General features: G+C 41.0%; 1 protein-coding gene across 2 annotated transcripts in view; it reads right to left on the reverse strand.

Moving 5' to 3' along the window:
• FAM227B (family with sequence similarity 227 member B) overlaps positions 1 to 12,638 on the reverse strand; it is a 240,997-nt gene extending 228,359 nt beyond the window's left edge. Inside the window, exons 1-2 of one of the 2 annotated variants that reach the window (XM_083850179.1) lie at positions 8,753 to 12,638; positions 3,474 to 4,037 (exon numbers count right to left, since the gene is read on the reverse strand). Coding sequence is in view for 1 of the 2 variants with exons in the window: in XM_083850167.1 (XP_083706293.1) it covers positions 8,753 to 8,819; positions 9,574 to 9,874 (368 nt within the window). In the remaining variant the exon portion in view is untranslated. The remainder of the gene's footprint in view (positions 1 to 3,473; positions 4,038 to 8,752) is intronic. The other variant, XM_083850167.1, reaches the window with a different exon arrangement.
• Between the last annotated feature and the right edge of the window lie 6,256 nt (positions 12,639 to 18,894).

Consider the following 18,894-nt stretch of genomic DNA (forward strand, 5'->3'; position numbering starts at 1 on the left):
AAAATCTGTGTTTTAACTTCTTTAGTGATAAATGTGTTGCTACTCCAATGTGAGAACTGTTTATGGAATACTTAAAAAAAAAAAAAAACTGTTGGATACGGTACTGAATACTCTACACTGTACTGGATATACAGTATTTATGTCCACGTATTAGACTGCAAAATTAGGATATCATCTCTTTTCTTAATTTGACTTATGTTAGAAGACTCAGCAGGAAAAGTCTTTGCTGACTAGATAAACGAAAGCAGTATTTAAATATATATATATATATATATATATACACACACACTATCAAGCTACTGTAATTGTAGAGAGATGCTAAAAGCATAGCACAAAGTTGGAAGTTTTACCAGTAAGTTGGAAACACCTCCGGTAATACACATTCAGATGACCAAAAGCTTTCTAAAACTGCATTATTAAAAGTACTGAGACATCTGTGGCATCTTTGACTGCGACAATAATCACTAATACTAGGGCTAAACACATAGAAGTAGTGAAGCAAGATAATGAGGATATTTCTGGAATCAACCATAAAAAAAGCATGATTCCAATTTTAAAATGCATTATAAAGTTCCATTATATAAAATCAGCACATCGCCATGAAATTTCATGACATTTTCATATACAATATGCATATAATGATAAAAAAACAGACGATTGAGAAACTGTCATCTACTTTTCTGCTTTCTATGAGCTCCAAATAAGAGACTAAAAGAGGAAAACTAAAAACACCCACAAAGATAAGCAAACGAAGAAAAATGAACTCCAAATCAAGGGGGAAACAGAAGAGAAACTGCAGAACTGGAATCAAGTTTTCTTAGTATTTTAAGAGTTTTCCTCAGTGCAGAAAAAATACTCATTTCTAAGTACGAAATACTGATATGGTAAGGCAGAAAAATAGAAATCAAGGCAAAAGGAAACAAAATAAAAAAACTTAGAGAAATATAGAGCATAAAAAACAGTAGCAAGTAAAGACCCATGTAAGCAAGCTAGAATTAAATGCAACACAAGTAACACAAAACAAAGAAGTGAGAAAATAACTGATAATCATGCATAAACAAAAATGCAAAAAATCAAAATTTCAGAACAAACTATATTTTAGAAAGGATCTAGCAGTGAACTGCTTTATGATATCGTGATTTTTAAATATCACTATCTATTCTAGGTGTGTCTCAGATCATCATGATTTGTTCAGTTTTTCAACCAATGTTAATATATTAAAGGAGCTAGGCAGGGACTTTGAGGTTTCTCATCTAACCACCAGACTCTTTCTACCACCTCTGAAATTCTGAAAGAACATGTGGTTTCTCCTCTACATTTTCCCTATTTCTCAAGTCTTTTCAGTGTTTACACAGTAAAAGTACCACCATGTACCAGGAACTGGATTTACATATCACATAGAAGAAAAAAATAGGTATTTATTTCGAATATACATCAGTATAATACTTCAGATATTTATGTTACAAGTTTGGTATTATGAGTATTTTGTAATTATTCCTTAATACATTAACAATATATACCGCTGTAGCTAAGAAAGTAGCAATTATAATTCTATTTTTTTAAATAGTAAAAAAAAATGAAAAATTGAATCCTATATTACCTACATCTTATTGGTAGCACTAGATTTGAGCATAGAGCAATATACACGTTTGGAAAAAGAATAGTTGCACGCTATATTTGAGGTTAACTTTCATTCTACACTGCTACAATTACAATAAAGGCTTCCTGCTTTTCCCAGCAGATGTCACTGCAAGGCAGGTGCAGAGAAAAGACACGTTGAAATGATTGCAAAGTGCAGCAACGAACCAAACAGGTTCACTTGCATATACAACAAAAGCACTTTCTGGAACATTTAAACTCACTATAATTTTCTAACTGATAGGACAATGCAACACAAGATAATTTTAGCTTAACTACTACAAAAGCTGTAAGTTCTAATTTGGAAAAAAGAAAAAGAGACCTGTAAATGAAACTTTTCTATTTCCTTATAGAATGTACATTTCATTATCTTATTATTCTACTACACATTATCCTCACTACTGTAATTTTATTTTTTTCCAGTAAATTGTCTTTTCAAATCTTTAACAAAGCCATAAAACAAAAAAAAAGTTATTCACAAATCCTTTCACAGTGCACATTAGAAAAAATAACAACAAAGTTAATCTCAGATTTGTTCTTTTCCAATTCTTGCAAAAACATGCCTGTTATAATGCACAAAAACATCAGCCAAACTATTGCTATGAAAAGGAAATGAGACACAGAAGCTCTCGACAAATCGTTAAGCTCTCCTGGTGAGGCACTCACATGCGCCCCCAAGGGTAACACTCTGGACCCTATGTATTCTTGGTTCAAAAGGCTTGAACAATGTGTCTGGATCTGAGCTGATAAATCATTATGATATTCTTTGTCAAATATTTTCTCATGGATGACTTTCCTTTGTAAAACTCCTTAGGCCTTAAAACATTTTTCTATTCCATGTCTGCTGCACAAAGGATGTTGTGATGGGTTTACATGCATAAGGTTTTATTTTCAGTCCCTAAACTGATGCCACGCATCAGAGGGGGGCAGAGGCGGGGGAGACACAAAGAAGTCTCCCCTGGGGCCAGCTGGCAAGAGAAGCAATGGGAGTTCCCAAAAAAACATCATCCCTCCGGCATTTTCTCCAGTGCAGCAGGAGATAGTGACAATGATCACTTTCACCATGCCTGTCCCTATTGCTATATGCTTTTCAGCAGAACCCTCTCAAGCTCCCTAGTGGACGTTATTACACAACCAATGCAGATCAAAGCATGCTTTAATAACATGAAAGGTCTGCACATAGTCTATTGCTAAACATCATCCATGTATATTATTAATATTTACTGGAAATATAAATGACTAATCTGCAACATTATTCCAGTTGACCATTAAAGCTAAAAGAAAACAGAGGTGTACAAACATTTTGACCAAAGGTGCATAGGCACTGGCCCAACAAGAAAAGTCTGGAGAAAGCATATGACAGAAGAAAGGTTTCCTTACAAGGACGAAGAGAAATGATCTGATGGAAGAACATTTTATCTAAATAGCTGAAGAGAGACACAATATGGGTGAAGTGTAATGTGATTTCGAAACAGAACAGTCCCATCGAGGAAACATTTACTTCCAAAACTATAGTTGGCATTTTTCAATACTGCCTTCTTATGTAAGTAAGTTCATTTTTAAAGATTACACTAGTAAAGACATGCTTTTAATTAGTCTCAGATAATGTAACAGAGTAAAAAGAGGCAAAAGTGTCTAAATTACTCTGAAATGTGTGTTTTTATTTGGCAGAGGTATATTTTTCAGTCAAACACTGAGAGATTCAGAGGAATCTGAAGCCGGGACACTATGTATCTACTCTGTCCTGAACGTGGAATGTAGTAAGAACGGACAGCTACTTTGGGTAGGTGTTCTCACAAGGTGTCTGTACCAGCCCACTATTTACTCTCTCTTACCTTGTCAATGTCATTCTTATAGATATCACATGATTAACAGAACAGATCCTCAGCTCCTCCTTAAAAGAACAAGAAAATATTTTAATCACCGTTTTCAACTCTTGCAAGAATACTTCCTTCCCCTTTGTAAATACAAAGGCAGTATCATTTTGGACCACAAATTCTAACCAGCAGACAGAGGACAATACATCCATAGGAGCTGAAAAATAGAACCTTGATTAGTGACATGGATGAACTGCAACTATTCTAGATAGACTTTCAAACCTCAAAGTCTAGAACAGAGCCTTTAGCAGAGCAAATGCTTAAAAATGCACTCAGTCTTAAACACAATTTGATCGGCCAATATTAATTTGAGAACTAAATGCATAGTCATTTTCACAGGCACTTCCACAGTAGGAATCCACAAGCTTCATGCAAATATGAATGGCTACATTCTGTTCTGCGCAATGTAGGCATTGTTCCTAGTTTGGCTGCCAGGGCTCCGGCCAACCCTCGCTGAAGTCTGTGACATTTTTCTGATGAATTCTCTGGGAGAAATGATCACCAACTGAGCAGCTGCTTCTACTGTAAAAAAAAAAAAAAATTGTCTATAAGCAGTGGAGCAAATAGACTGCTACGGATTTTGACCTTATGTCTCAACCTCTTGCTGAGTTTGCTAAAGGTAATAGTCGATGGCTGGTTCAGAGCAAGCTACTACTCAGCCCCATAACTTGTAGGAAGCAACTATGGCTGAATCATCCAGCTGTGGAGTTCAATGGAGTGAATTTAATCTTGAAAGGGGTACAGAAGACAGTCTGATCCCTTGTTTTCTTAAGAGGGGAAAATAAAAACCCTAGCACAACCTCGAAGAGCTTTGAAAGACTAACAAAAAGCTTAAAAATGGAAAAAAACTAACTGGGTAAAACATATGCTTCATGTCTCAGGGAAAAGCGTTTCTGAGATCTTTCATTTTATTTTTCCAATCTTTTCTGAAAGAACTTTTAGTTTTCTGAGTGTTGTTTCAATAACCAAATTTACTTAGATCATTCAAACCAAAATAATTAATTTTCAAGTCTATTCAATTATCCCTTTCAGTCCTTTGGAGCTATGGGAGAGCACCAGTACTTATGTCTCATGAGTGTAGTTCCCTAGTCATAATTTACATACATAAATTAACATGCTTTAAGAATACGCTCTAGACATTTTCACTAAAAATGCCTTTACTAAGTATACTCAGCAACACATCTTACTCCACTGGATTGCAATTCTGGACTCTATAAACTGTGGGTCAGATGAAAGCTAAATATAATTTACAAGTTATTTATCTTAGAAGTTCTGATTCTGTAGAATTTCCTGGGGAAAAAGTTTCCTTTGAGATAAGTTTAGATGCCATAAAATTTCTTCTTACTTTGAAGGGCAAACACTTTGGCAAGAGTTTTCTGAACTACAGAATCTGTTTTATTCAAGAGAACAGAGCGGGACGTTTATATTAATCTATCAACAATTTTAATAGTTCTACTTCTATGGTTACACCTTTATATAATAAACAAATACAGTTTTTAACCAGTTGTATTCTAGGGAGGAATATATTCATATTTTATTAACTATCATATACAAGGACGTTTGAAGTTAAATTCAGATCTGCTGTGACAGGATGCAGCTCCACCAACCTCAGCAGGTGAATTTCACTAATGTTGCTTCAGAGACCATACTTCAGCACAATGGTAACAAAAAGCTGTTTACCACTAGCAAGATTCTGTTTGACAGGTAACTTTATTGCTTTTTAATTATGCACTTTAATCTTTCACAAACTTTAATCATCATTTTCAATTGCAAATGAAACTACTCTTGACAGGAACCTCCTTTGGGAGATATTTTGGAAATGCAACATTTCCTTCAAGCTACTAATATTCAAGATGCTTTTCAAGTTGCTACAGCAGTTTGGGTGATGCAGGAGATTACCATAAGCTCATGTGGATAGCTTGATAGATGGAAATAAAAATCAGTCCCCCTTCTCTTGTCTATTTTTGATTTCTTTGGGAAGACAATGAAAACACAACAGGTACATAATATTTCCACTGCTGATGACTGTTATAGCGACCATCCACATATGGCAAAGTTGGAGTAATATTCTTACGCTTCAGCCCTTCCACCTCAAGGGGATTATTCATTGCAGAAGTTAAACAGAGGCCTAACCTTTGGAGGAAGAGGTATTTCTACTGCAAATACTTCTAGCCTCTTTTTTAGTTCTGCTAGATGTATTCCTACTTGAATATATAATTGAGATTTCAAACTATCAAGGTATCTGAATCAAATCATCTTTTGCATGGGCTTAGTCAGCTGACTCCCTGAAGCACCTTCAAAGCACCAGGTAAGATCTCAAAAGAGTCTCTCAGTAGAACATTGTTCAGTTACTTCAGTGAAAAAGCTAACTTAAGATCAAAGTCAAATTATGACATCTGCATCATAGCACTAAGTAGATCTCATACAAAGGACCAATTCATAATTCTTCCATCAGGAAAAGTTATCAAAGAAAAAGCTACTTTCTATTAGTCAAAAGAGACCTTCCAGCAATTATTTCTCAAAATGAGATACAGCTATAATACTTGCAAAAGAATCAAGGTGATCTTGATAACACCGGAAAACTCATGTAAATTCAAGGCATCCTTGATCCTTTTCAGTCATCAACATCTCTGAATTGTTAACGTGGGTAGTAGCAGGATAATCACCTTTTCTGACCAGCTGGCTGTGCGGTTTAATGCACCCCAAAATGCTGTTTGCCCTCCTAGCTGCCAGGGCATGCTGCTGACTCATGTTGATCCTACAGTCTACCAGCACCCCTAGATCCCTTTCTGCAGAACTGCTCTCCAGTCACCTGTCTCCCAGTCTGTATCTGGGTTTGGCATTATTGTGCCCCAGGTGCAGCACCCAGCACTTTCTTTTGTTGAATTTGATGCCATTGCTAATTGCCCAATGTAAACCAGAACACTGGTTTCCAATTATTTGGTAATTATGAAATTCAATTAATCTTCCACAGCACTATCTAAAGGAAAAGGGGAATTGTTTTAAGCAGCTTGCTCTTTAGAAGAGTATTGGGTCTGCGAGACCCTTAATAATTAGGTATCAGCCATTGCTAAATTATGCACTTACGTATTCATTTACTTCTACTACAGATGTTTTTTTTTACTTTTAATGTAAATTTTACTTGCTTGGAAAGAAACTACTGCACTTATTCAAAGGATGAAGCAATTGACACCATTTTCTACTTGTTTTGGCTAGCAACACACTATTCAAAGGTGGCTAATATTTTCAGACTATATTATTGTGAAATAAATCAACTCTTCTCCAGATAGTAGTTATATGCTGAGAGACCTATTGAACACATAAGATGACTGCCATTAAAGGATTCAAAAAACAAGGTCCTTGCAAATAATAGTGTAAATTCAATTCATACTAATTGAAGCTAGATGTAATGATGTTTGAAAAAGTCTGTTGTCACATCCCTAAAAATTATAAAGGAGGAATGGCAGATTGCAGCAAGCATCAGATGCTTTCATCAAACCAGTGCAACATTCATGATAAATGTAGTATACAGCCTGAGAAACCAAAAATGTCCAATTTCCATTAAGAGACTGACAAACCAATTTTTAGAAGTGAGTGTATAGGCATGACTCATCTTAAGTGCTTCATCATTTTTCTGTAATGCCCTGTTCCAACAACGCAAAAAAAAGACAGCAACATAACATTTCATAAAGTGTTTTTTGAAACACCAACAATTCAAAGAGATAACTGTTTGAACACCCCTAGGGTGCTACATTAAACAGTAGGAAAGTTGTAAACCATGATTTTCAATTTTCAGTTTAATAACTTGTTTTGTAGATAATATCCCAGCCAGAGATTCAGCCCCTTGGAGCCCATACACAGGATTTTTTTAAACAATAAAAACCATACACAGTTAACTAGTGAGATTGTTTTTGGTTTTGGTAAGTTTTTTTTTTCAGTAGAAGGAATTCTATTAGGCAAGAAAGTGATGTTATGACTTCATAAGAGTGCTCAAATCCCAGTTTTGAGCATCTGAAGCTGAATTTTTCAAGTGATCTCTTGTTTTGGATCAAAACAAAACTACAGAAAGAATATGCTGCTTTGGGTTATTATGTAGTTTGGTATCTTAAACTTAAAATCATTTCTGGTGTTTGGACAGTAATAGATCTGTACGTGCCAGACTGAATAACTTGAAATCACCATGAAAATGAACGAATTCATTAACTCACAATAATTAAATGAAGTGTGGTTATTTCAGTTTCTGCAATATCTGAGCTTCTATAGTAACTAAACTTAATGATAGAACAGCAATAATATTCATATGAAACACTAAGGAAACATAACCAGCACAGATTACACCAATTTCAGTAACAAAGACAAGTGACAGATTCAAAATATTGCTACTTAGTATTTGACTTTAAAAGAAAAGTGAAAAAGCAAGCACGTCATCAAGGAGAATTTCATTATATATCTGATTGCCTGCACAGCATGATGTAAGTCCTAAAAGCACAAATGGAAACAAAGAAATTAAAGATGGAGCAGTGTGAGAAGTAATATAACCACTTTCTGTTCATGCCCAGTCCACTGAACTTCACACCTGGAAATCTAGGAATATGGCTTTGTCATTGAATTTGTGAACCTTCAACCTTGACTTGTTCAAAGAAAAAATCTCAAATTCTATAGTCCAGCATAACAGAAGCTAAGGAAAATTCTTGAAAAATCACTGAAAATTCTCATTATCTTCTTTCATTACTGTTCATTAGAGTACTTGGATTGCATTTCTTAACCACCAGGCAATTGAAAGTCAGTATGTTTTAAAAGAGTATTTAGTTCTCTGAAATATTTTGCACTGCAACATTTTCTGAGATACGGAACTCTTCTGATGGTGTTGTAATCATTTCCACTTCCTCTGTAAATCGTAATTATCTCACATCAGTCAGATCAGTAATCAAACACTGGGATGGGAAGTAGAAAAGGTGACTCATTCCAGAAGCATTAAAAATTATAAAACAGCAATAAGTGAAAATAGCAGCTTGAAAACAGAAAGGCAAAAACACAGACACAGAAGTGACAATTCATACAAGTCCAGAATAATTAATCTAATTTTAAGGGATGATGACAAGGGAAAAAATGTTGATATTTGTACATGACTGTGTTCCAAGATCTTTGTTTTAGGGAAGAGGAATGCTGAAGGCAGAAGACTCCTCCTAAAGGCAGAGGAAAAAAATATCATACTACCAAAAGACAATTACTCCTACCAGCAGTTGGACTGATTGTCTCCAAGGATTTTCAGAAGCTTTTCTTCAGCTGGAGTATAAGATGTGCCTAAACATGGAGAAAATGCATGACTATTCTGATGTTTCATACTCAGTTAATAGCTGTAGAATCATTCACACTCCCATAAGAAGTAAACATCTATCACCATAAGGACAGAAAAATGGCAGGTTTCTGTTCAAAGGACTACTGGATTTCCCTTCAGTCTTTCCTCCACTATACTGCCCTCACAGAACCTATTCCAAGATTCCTGACCTTTCTTTGCTGTCTTGGTCCCTTTCTACTTTGATTGTCATTTCTTCCTTTTGAGGAACACAGATGACTTCTATTAATACTGTAGCGTATTTGATGCATGAAAGACAATTGGTATAGCAGAAAAGCTAAATACATTGTACTCAGTACAGAACACAATAGTTTAACAGAATTCAAGATTTAACACTGCGTGTGGTATATCTGTATCAAATTACTGGTAATAAGTTGAAGTCAAATTTTCCAACATAATTGGCATTTCTTAGGTAATGCCAAGACCTCAGTTGTCTTGGGAAGTTAAGGTGCTTGTACACCTCCCACAATTAGGCTGCTTGTTTGTTTTTGGTTTGTTTTTGTTTGTTTGTTTTGTTTTGTTTTTTTCCCTCTATTTTTTTTTTCTATTTCTGTCTAAACCACATGCTTAATTCTCTTCCTGCAGTGAACAACTGTTGCCTCATTTCCATAAGGATACATGGCAGTAATACAACCTTTAAAAAATCCTCATTTTCAACCCTCTCAATATTAGGCTATATGAGAGGTGTGAATTTGAACTTGCCGAGGCAATCGGCTCCGGGGCAGACGCGTTCTGCAGCGGAGCGGGGGATCGGGACAGCTAGGGCTTTTTTTCCGACATCGAGGCCGCTCGAGCTAGGCGCCAGGACCCCGCAGCCCCCGCGAGGGAGGCTGACGAGGCGTAGGCGGAGCCAGCAGCGCCCCCTCCCCGGCCGTTCAAAAGCAGCCCCTAGGGAGCGCGGCGAACAGGGCGGGCAAACAGGGCGTGGCGCGGCAGTTGGCGCGGCAGTGCGCGCAGGCAGGGCAAGCAGGGAGGGCGGAGAGGGCAGTTTCCCCCCGCCCATAAGAACAACATCTTATAACGGCTGTCGACTGCTAGCCGGGCTGCGATGGTCTTCACCAGGCAGAGCACTTTCTCTAGAAAGTCTGTAGCCACCCAGACTGACTGCCTGCTCAACAATGCGGCAGTTCAGGTCTCTGGGTGCAGGGACTGCCTGAGCCTGTTTCTGCCATCTGAGGGAGGCAAAGGCGCCGTGTGTGTGAGGTGCGAGCAGGTGGATGACCTGGTCCGCCTGGTGGCAGAACTCAAAGAGGAGGTGGAGAGGTTGAGGGCTATTAGGGAGTGTGAGCGGGAGATAGACTGGTGGAGTGACTCCCTGCAGGGCCTGAAGGAGAGGTACCGGGGTGAGACACCCCAAATGGGGATGGACCCCCTGCCTGTCACTGTCGGGCAGAGGGAGGCGACCTAGAAGTTGAGGAGGGATGGAGACAGGTCCCTGCTCGACCTCACAGGCAACGCCCCCCCCTACCGGCCCCACCTTCCCAGGTGCCCTTACGCAACAGATTTGAGGCCCTGGAGATTGAGAGACCGGTGGGTGAGGATGAGGTAGAAAGTCTACCCAGGAGGATGCCTAGGGCGAGGAAGCCGACGCCACGCCTCAAGACTGCCTCCACCAAGAAAGACAGAAGGGTGATCGTAGTAGGCGACTCCCTTCTCAGGGGAACAGAGGGCCCTGTTTGTCGACCTGACCCTACCCGTAGGGAAGCCTGCTGCCTCCCCGGGGCCAGGGTCAGGGATATTGCCAGGAAGCTTCCCAACCTGGTTCGCCCCTCTGACTACTACCCTCTTTTGATAGTCCAGGCTGGCAGTGATGATATTGATGAGAGAAGCCTGAAGGCTATCAAATGGGACTTTAGGGGACTGGGACGGTTAGTGGCTGGAGCGGGAGTGCAGGTGGTGTTTTCATCTATCCCTGCAGTAGCAGGGAGGGGTACCGAGAGGACACGGAAAGCCCACCTGATTAACATGTGGCTCAGAGGCTGGTGCCAACACAGAAATTTTGGGTTTTTTGACCATGGGGCGCTTTACTCGGCACTCGGCCTGATGGCCGCAGACGGGTCCCTATCTCTAAGGGGAAAACGGATCCTAGCCCAGGAGCTGGCAGGGCTCGTTGAGAGGGCTTTAAACTAGGAAAGAAGGGGGACGGGGCTGAAAGAAGGCCTGTTGGAGCTGTGCCGGGGGGAACAATGGCAAAGCCGGGGAAGAAGGCAATGGCCCGACTGAAGTGCATCTACACGAATGCACGCAGCATGGGCAACAAACAGGAGGAGCTGGAAGCCATCGTGCAGCGGGAAGGCTATGACTTGGTTGCCATCACGGAAACGTGGTGGGACCACTCATGACTGGAGTGCTGCAATGTCTGGCTATAGGCTCTTCAGAAGGGACAGACAGCACAGAAGGGGTGGTGGTGTGGCTCTCTATATTAGAGAGTGTTTAGATGTTGAGGAACTTGAGGCTGGGAATGATAAGGTTGAGTCCCTATGGGTTAGGATCAGCGGGAAGGCCAACAAGGCAAGCATCCTGGTGGGGGTCTGTTATAGACCCCGCCAAACCAGGATGAGGAGATGGATGAGGAGTTCTACAGGCAGCTGGCAAAAGCCGCGAAATCGTCAGCGCTTGTTCTCGTGGGGGACCTCAACTTCCCAGACATATCCTGGAAACACAACACAGCCCAGAGAAAGCAGTCTAGGAGGTTTCTGGAGAGCGTGGAAGATAGCTTCCTGATGCAGCTGGTTAGAGAGCCTACCAGGGGAGGTGCCCCGCTAGACCTTCTGTTCACAAACAGAGAAGGACTGGTGGGAGATGTGGTGGTTAGAAGCTGTCTTGGGCAGAGTGACCACGAAATGGTAGAGTTCTCTATTCTTGGTGAAGTCAGGACGGGGACCAGTAAAACCGCTGTCTTGGACTTCCGGAAGGCATACTTTGAGCTGTTCAGGACACTGGTTGGCAGAGTCCCTTGGGAGGAGGTTCTGAAGGGCAAAGGAGTCCAGGAAGGCTGGGCACTCCTCAAGAAGGAAATCTTAATGGCTCAGGAGCGATCTGTCCTCACGTGCCCAAAGACGAGCTGACGCGGAACTAGACCGGCCTGGCTGAGCAGAGAGTTGTGGCTCGAGCTTAGGAGAAAAAGGAGGGTTTATAATCTTTGGAAAAGAGGGGGGGCTACTCAGGAGAACTATAAGGATGTTGCGAGGCTGTGCAGGGACAAAATTAGAAAGGCCAAAGCTCATCTGGAGCTCAATCTGGCTACTGCCATTAAAGATAACAAAAAACGATTTTACAAATACATGAACACAAAAAGGAGGACTAAGGAGAATCTCCATCCTTTACTGGATGTAGGGGGAAACTTAGTTACAAAAGATGAGGAAAAGGCTGAGGTGCTCAATGCTTTCTTTGCCTCAGTCTTTAGCGGCAAGACTGGTTGTTCTACGGATACCTGGTACCCTGAGCTGGTGGAAGGGGATGGGGAGCAGGATGTGGCCCTCACTATCCATGAGGAAATGGTTGGCGACCTGCTACAACACTTGGATGTATGCAAGTCGATGGGGCCAGATGGGATCCACCCGAGGGTACTGAGCGAACTGGCGGAAGAGCTGGCCAAGCCGCTTTCCATTATTTATCGGCAGTCCTGGCTATCAGGGGAGGTCCCAGTCGACTGGCGGCTAGCAAATGTGACGCCCATCTACAAGAAGGGCCGGAGGGTAGACCTGGGGAACTATAGGCCTGTTAGTTTGACCTCAGTGCCAGGGAAGCTCATGGAGCAGATTATCTTGAATGTCATCACGCGGCATTTGCAGGGCAACCAGGCGATCAGGCCCAGTCAGCATGGGTTTATGAAAGTAGGTCCTGCTTGACAAAACTGATCTCCTTCCATGACCAAGCGACGCGCTTGGTGGATGAGGGGAAGGCTGTGGATGTGGTCTACCTTGACTTCAGTAAGGCTTTTGACACCGTTTCCCACAACATTCTCCTCAAGAAACTGGCTGCTCGTGGCTTGGACTGGCGTATGCTTTGCTGGGTTAGAAACTGGCTGGATGGCCGGGCCCAAAGAGTTGTGGTAAATGGAGCCAAATCCAGTTGGAGGCCGGTCACTAGTGGAGTCCCCCAGGGCTCAGTGCTGGGGCCAGTCCTCTTTAATATCTTTATCGATGACCTGGATGAGGGGATCGAGTGCACCCTCAGTACGTTTGCAGATGACACCAAGTTAGGTGCGTGTGTCGATCTGCTCGAGGGAAGGAAGGCTCTGCAGGAGGATCTGGATAGGCTGGACCGATGGGCTGAGGTCAACTGCATGAAGTTCAACAAGGCCAAGTGCCGGGACCTGCATCTGGGGCGTAACAACCCCAAGCAGCGCTACAGGCTGGGAGAAGAGTGGTTGGAAAGCTGCCTGGTAGAGAAGGACCTGGGAGTACTGGTTGATAGGCAGCTGAATATGAGCCAGCAGTGTGCTCAGGTGGCCAAGAAGGCCAACAGCATCCTGGCTTGTATAAGAAGCAGTGTGGCCAGCAGGTCTAGGGAAGTGATTGTCCCCCTGTACTCGGCTCTGGTGAGGCCGCACCTCGAGTACTGTGTTCAGTTTTGGGCCCTCGCTACAAGAAGGACATGGAGGTGCTTGAGAGAGTCCAGAGAAGGACAATGAAGCTGGTGACAGGTCTGGAGAACAAGTCTTACGAGGAGCAGCTGAGGGAGCTGGGGTTGTTTAGCCTCGAGAAGAGGAGGCTCAGGGGAGACCTCATCGCTCTCTACAGCTACCTTAAAGGAGGCTGTAGCAAGGTGGGGGTTAGTCTATTCTCCCACGTGCCTGGTGACAGGATGAGGGGGAATGGGCTAAAGTTGCGCCAGGGGAGGTTTAGGTTGGATGTTAGGAAGAACTTCTTTGCTGAAAGGGTTGTTAGGCACTGGAATGGGCTGCCCAGGGAGGTGGTTGAGTCACCATCCCTGGAGGTCTTTAAAAGACGTTTAGATGTAGCCCTTAGTGATACAGTTTAGTGTAGGACTTGTTAGTGTTAGGGCTGAGGTTGGACTAGATGATCTTGGAGGTCTCTTCCAACCTAGACGATTCTGTGATTCTGTGAATTAATATAACTATCTTTAATCAACATACTCATAATTAAGTATACTGAATAGAGAAAATAAACATTATTAAAACTAAATCCTAGTATTACCTCTCCGAGAATTCTTGTCCTCCTTTTACAAGGAAAATCAGTGAAAGCATATGCAGGAATTTTATTAAATCTTATGCAGTTTAGAACTGTTCTAACAAATATTTTAATATGTTTCTGTGTGAGCCACCAAAACAGGAATAAGGGAAGTAATTTATAACTGAATTTCCAAGCAAGGACAGAGTAAATATTTTTTCTAGAAGTACATCCATGTGATAGAATGATCATTAAACCAAACAAACTACATGAACATTTTTATCCAGTCTACTGTTTTATAAAAGAAAACAGCTTATCCATTTTACTGGAAATACATATCAGCAATAAAATTAACTGCTTACCATCCAGTAATTTAAACGGAAGACAGTATCTGTTCAAACTGCATACATATCACTCATGTGAAAGAACTTAGCTAAAAATTTCGTCTGCAAAGCATTATTGCATCAAGCTAGTTTTCACAGAAGCAGAGCTGAAAACTTGCATAAATGAAAAACAAAACCCACTGAAAATTGACTAATGGAGTACAGCGCCATTCTTCTGCTTCAGAATTTCAGATGATGAAATATTCTTAAAAGCACTTCAGAAACCGTGAACTAGAACTTAAACTGTCCTATGACATTTAGACATTATGTCATTGTAATTATCCTTTTAAGACCATTAAACTGATGTTTTAACCTTGCTAAAATTACAAATTTGATAATTTTATAGAGGAGTGGAAACAGTTTTGTAGAGCTTCACATATAGCTAAATTCAAAAAGTAAAGAACATCATTACACACAAGCAAGCTCTGTGTTAAAGTACCAGAACTTGTAGTGGCCCTAAGTACAAACTGTTTTGACAAGAGAACTGACTAATTCATGAGGAATAGTCCCATCCAGCGTTTATTCCAAATGACAATCAATATGCAAATTCTGATTACATCCCTTGCCTTTGGCTAGCAAACGTGATGCCCATCTATAAGAAGGGCCGGAGGGTAGACCCGGGGAACTATAGGCCTGTTAGTTTGACCTCAGTGCCAGGGAAGCTCATGGAGCAGATTATCTTGAGTGTCATCACACGGCATTTGCAGGGCAACCAGGCGATCAGGCCCAGTCAGCATGGGTTTATGAAAGGCAGGTCCTGCTTGACGAACCTGATCTCCTTTTATGACAAAGTGACGTGCTTGGTGGATGAGGGAAAGGCTGTGGATGTGGTCTACCTTGACTTCAGTAAGGCTTTTGACACCCTTTCTCACAGCATTCTCTTCAAGAAACTGGCTTCTCTTGGCTTGGACTGGCATATGCTTTGTTGGGTTAGAAACTGGCTGGGTAGCCAGGCCCAAAGAGTTGTGGTAAATGGAGCCAAATCCAGTTGGAGGCCGGTCACTAGTGGAGTCCCCCAGGGCTCAGTACTGGGGCCAGTTCTCTTTAATATCTTTATCGATGATCTGGATGAGGGGATCGAGTGCACCCTCAGTACGTTTGCAGACGACACCAAGTTAGGTGCATGTGTCAATCTGCTCGAGGGTAGGAAGGCTCTGCAGGAGGATCTGGATAGGCTGGACCGATGGGCTGAGGCCAACTGTATGAAGTTCAACAAGGCCAAGTGCCGGGACCTGCACCTGGGGCACAACAACCCCAAGTAGCGCTACAGGCTGGGAGATGAGTGGTTGGAAAGCTGCCTGGTAGAGAAGGACCTGGGAGTGTTGGTTGATAGTCGGCTGAATATGAGCCAGCAGTGTGCTCAGGTGGCCAAGAAGGCCAACAGCATCCTGGCTTGTATAAGAAGCAGTGTGGCCAGCAGGTCTAGGGAAGTGATTGTCCCCCTGTACTCGGCTCTGGTGAGGCCGCACCTCAAGTACTGTGTTCAGTTTTGGGCCCCTCATTACAAGAAGGACATGGAGGTGCTCGAGCGAGTCCAGAGAAGGGCAACGAAACTGGTGACAGGTCTGGAGAACAAGTCTTACGAGGAGCGGCTGAGGGAGCTGGGATTGTTCAGTCTGGAAAAGAGGAGGCTCAGGGGCAACCTTATCGCACTCTACAGCTACCTTAAAGGAGGCTGTAGCGAGGTAGGGGTTGGTCTATTCTCCCACGTGCCTGGTGACAGGACGAGGGGGAATGGGCTAAAGTTGTGCCAGGGGAGGTTTAGTTTGGATATTAGGAAGAACTTCTTTACTGAAAAGGTTATTAGGCATTGGAATGGGCTGCCCAGGGAAGTGGTTGAGTCACCATCCCTGGAGGTCTTTGAAAGACATTTAGATGTAGAGCTTAGTGATATGGGTTAGTGGAGGACTTGTTAGTATTAGGTCAGAGGTTGGACTAGGTAATCTTGGAGGTCTCTTTCAACCTAGATGATTCTGTGATCCTGTGAATAAAACACTACAGGATTGCTATTGCAATATTAATATGCTTTGAAAGGACACTATATGTTACGTAAATCACCTAAGTTCCAGTGCATTTCCAAAAATTATTTTCTAATGGGAAGAATTAGTAATAACCATTGCTAATCACAAGAAATGCTCAGAGTATTGTTTCCTTGTTTTAAAACTGGAAGCAAATATTCTGCATTCCATTCAATGAGAATTAGACAGCTGTCCCAATTCTGTTTCTCTGACAAGCAGTAAAAAAAAAAATATAAATGGTATTGGACTGGCTGCCTTTTGGAAGCATGCAATGGAAATGTAGTAATGGTAACTATTAACATTGTGCCTAACATACAATTTGTGCCAATTAGACTAGTGTCCAAAAGAAAACCCTAGATCAAAAAGCTTCTTCTACATAAACCCTCTATATACCTGGTGAGATATTACTGCCAAAATATATTTACTGAAGTGAAAATATTCCATGGAAAGTACTGATTTCCACAAAAACTTCCTGGGACTTTTAGAACAAGAGAGCAGCTTTCCTCCCTTGTACTGACCCTGTTCTCTAACGAACCGATTCATCTCACCACACACGCACACATCACAAAATTAAAGAGAAGTTTTCTGTCAGGTTAGCATGTTGAACTGAGGGACAAAGGAATCAGACAACTACTAGGGATGACTATATGGGATTTTCTAAGAGGAAAAATGTTGGTACAGAGCACGTACCTACCATTTTACATGTCTGAAGCAAATTACCTTTGTAGAATTCTTTGCAGAATTTAAGGAATAAACATGATACTTTAAGAATGTGCCTTTAAACAGAAAAAAACTGTGAACAATGGTCAGAAATGGACAGTCAGAATAAGTGCGCATGACACTTTCTTTTTCATAGACTCCCAATTTCCAGCCGTTTCAGCTTGCAGAAGTTTCTGACACCAGTGTGAGCATGGCTCTTCAGCAATCCTCTGAGCTCTCTTCTCACACAGACCTTCTCAACCCTGAGAACTCTCATGAGCAGCAGTCTTTTCTAAATACTTGTCCAGTCTCCCCATGTACCAACAGTTTTCCATCCACAGCATCCTTCAGAGAAGTTCTACAGATCTACTACCCACCATATGATGGATGACCTCTTTTTCTTTGTTTTGAACGTAGGTTTAAGTACCATCAGTTATTCTGGCATTGGAAGAGACCCTTAAAGCTGGCATTTGCTATCCAAGTCACAATTTTGCAGATCTCTTCCATAGTCACCTCAAAGTTTTCTCTTTTTATGTTGAGTAGTTACAGCCTACTTCTAGTCATTCCTTGCTCAGAAGCCATTCCATACCTTTGATCATTCTTATTGCCTTCTATCCCACTTCTATAAAGGGCACTCTAGGAGGGCTATTCCCTTTGTGCATCACTTCACATTAATGTAAACTAAATTTCATCTGCCATTTTATTGCTAAGTCTCTCAGTCTTGTACGGTTCTTCTGTCATTCTCCACAGTCTGCTCTCATTCCTATATTGAATAGCATAAAATCATTTACTTGCCAACTTAAGCAAAGACACCAGACTCTCCTCTGAAATAATTCAGGTGCAGGCACATATTCTTTTCTGATACTGAGGGCAGTAACTTCCAGCAGAGGTGCAACGTGAATGTTACCTAAGGTGCAGTAATGTCATGATAACAGTTTGGCAGCAGTCAGAGATTTTCCACACTTTCTTCGAGAAATGCAGGGCCTAACGTCTCCTGCCTTGTACATCCAAAATTACTACTAAATGCAATGAGAACATTTTCCTTATAAAGATACAAGGCTGGATGCTCACTGGAAAGTTAAGTGAACAAATTGAGGGTGGCCCTCCCATAAAAACATGCGGACATACAAGAGCTCATTTTACTCCTTTAAGCACATCTTTACAAATTATCTATGAAGTTTTGTTAAAACTGAACCTGGTGCTTTAAATGCACAATATCTAGCATAATTACAATACAGCATTTATATTTGGCCAGAAGACCTCCACTAGACACTAAAATCCTGCTCTAAAGTATATACATGCCATCTACCCACTCTGAGCTATCTTTATTTGATTTATAGACAATTAACAAACATTTCAAAATTCATTTGTCATTAAGAAAAACTACATTAAAGACACTGTTAATTTGTTAACTATTATGATACATACAAGATATAATCAAACTTACCAAAAATATATTCAGCTTAATATCTTATTTACTTTGTATGCAGATAATTATTGTAGCAAGACACAGCTATTTTTATTTTGTGAGCTATAATAAATTGGGAATGATGAACAATATTTTATTCTACCAAAAATCAACAGGTATATCCAAAAGAAAAACAGAAATATTATTCCATCTCTTTAGAATATCATTCAAGTATTTTAAGTTGTCCTTAAAAAGAAGTACACCTGGCCCACTAAATATAAAAGTAAACAGTAAAAGAACATTCTTTCCCAGAAATAAACAGCAATAAATCCAATACAAAAAAGCGGAAACAGTAATGAAGCTGAAAATGATCTGAACAC

Source organism: Anser anser (assembly GCF_964211835.1).
Source record: "Anser anser genome assembly, chromosome: 10".
NCBI classification, from domain to species: Eukaryota; Metazoa; Chordata; class Aves; order Anseriformes; family Anatidae; genus Anser; species Anser anser.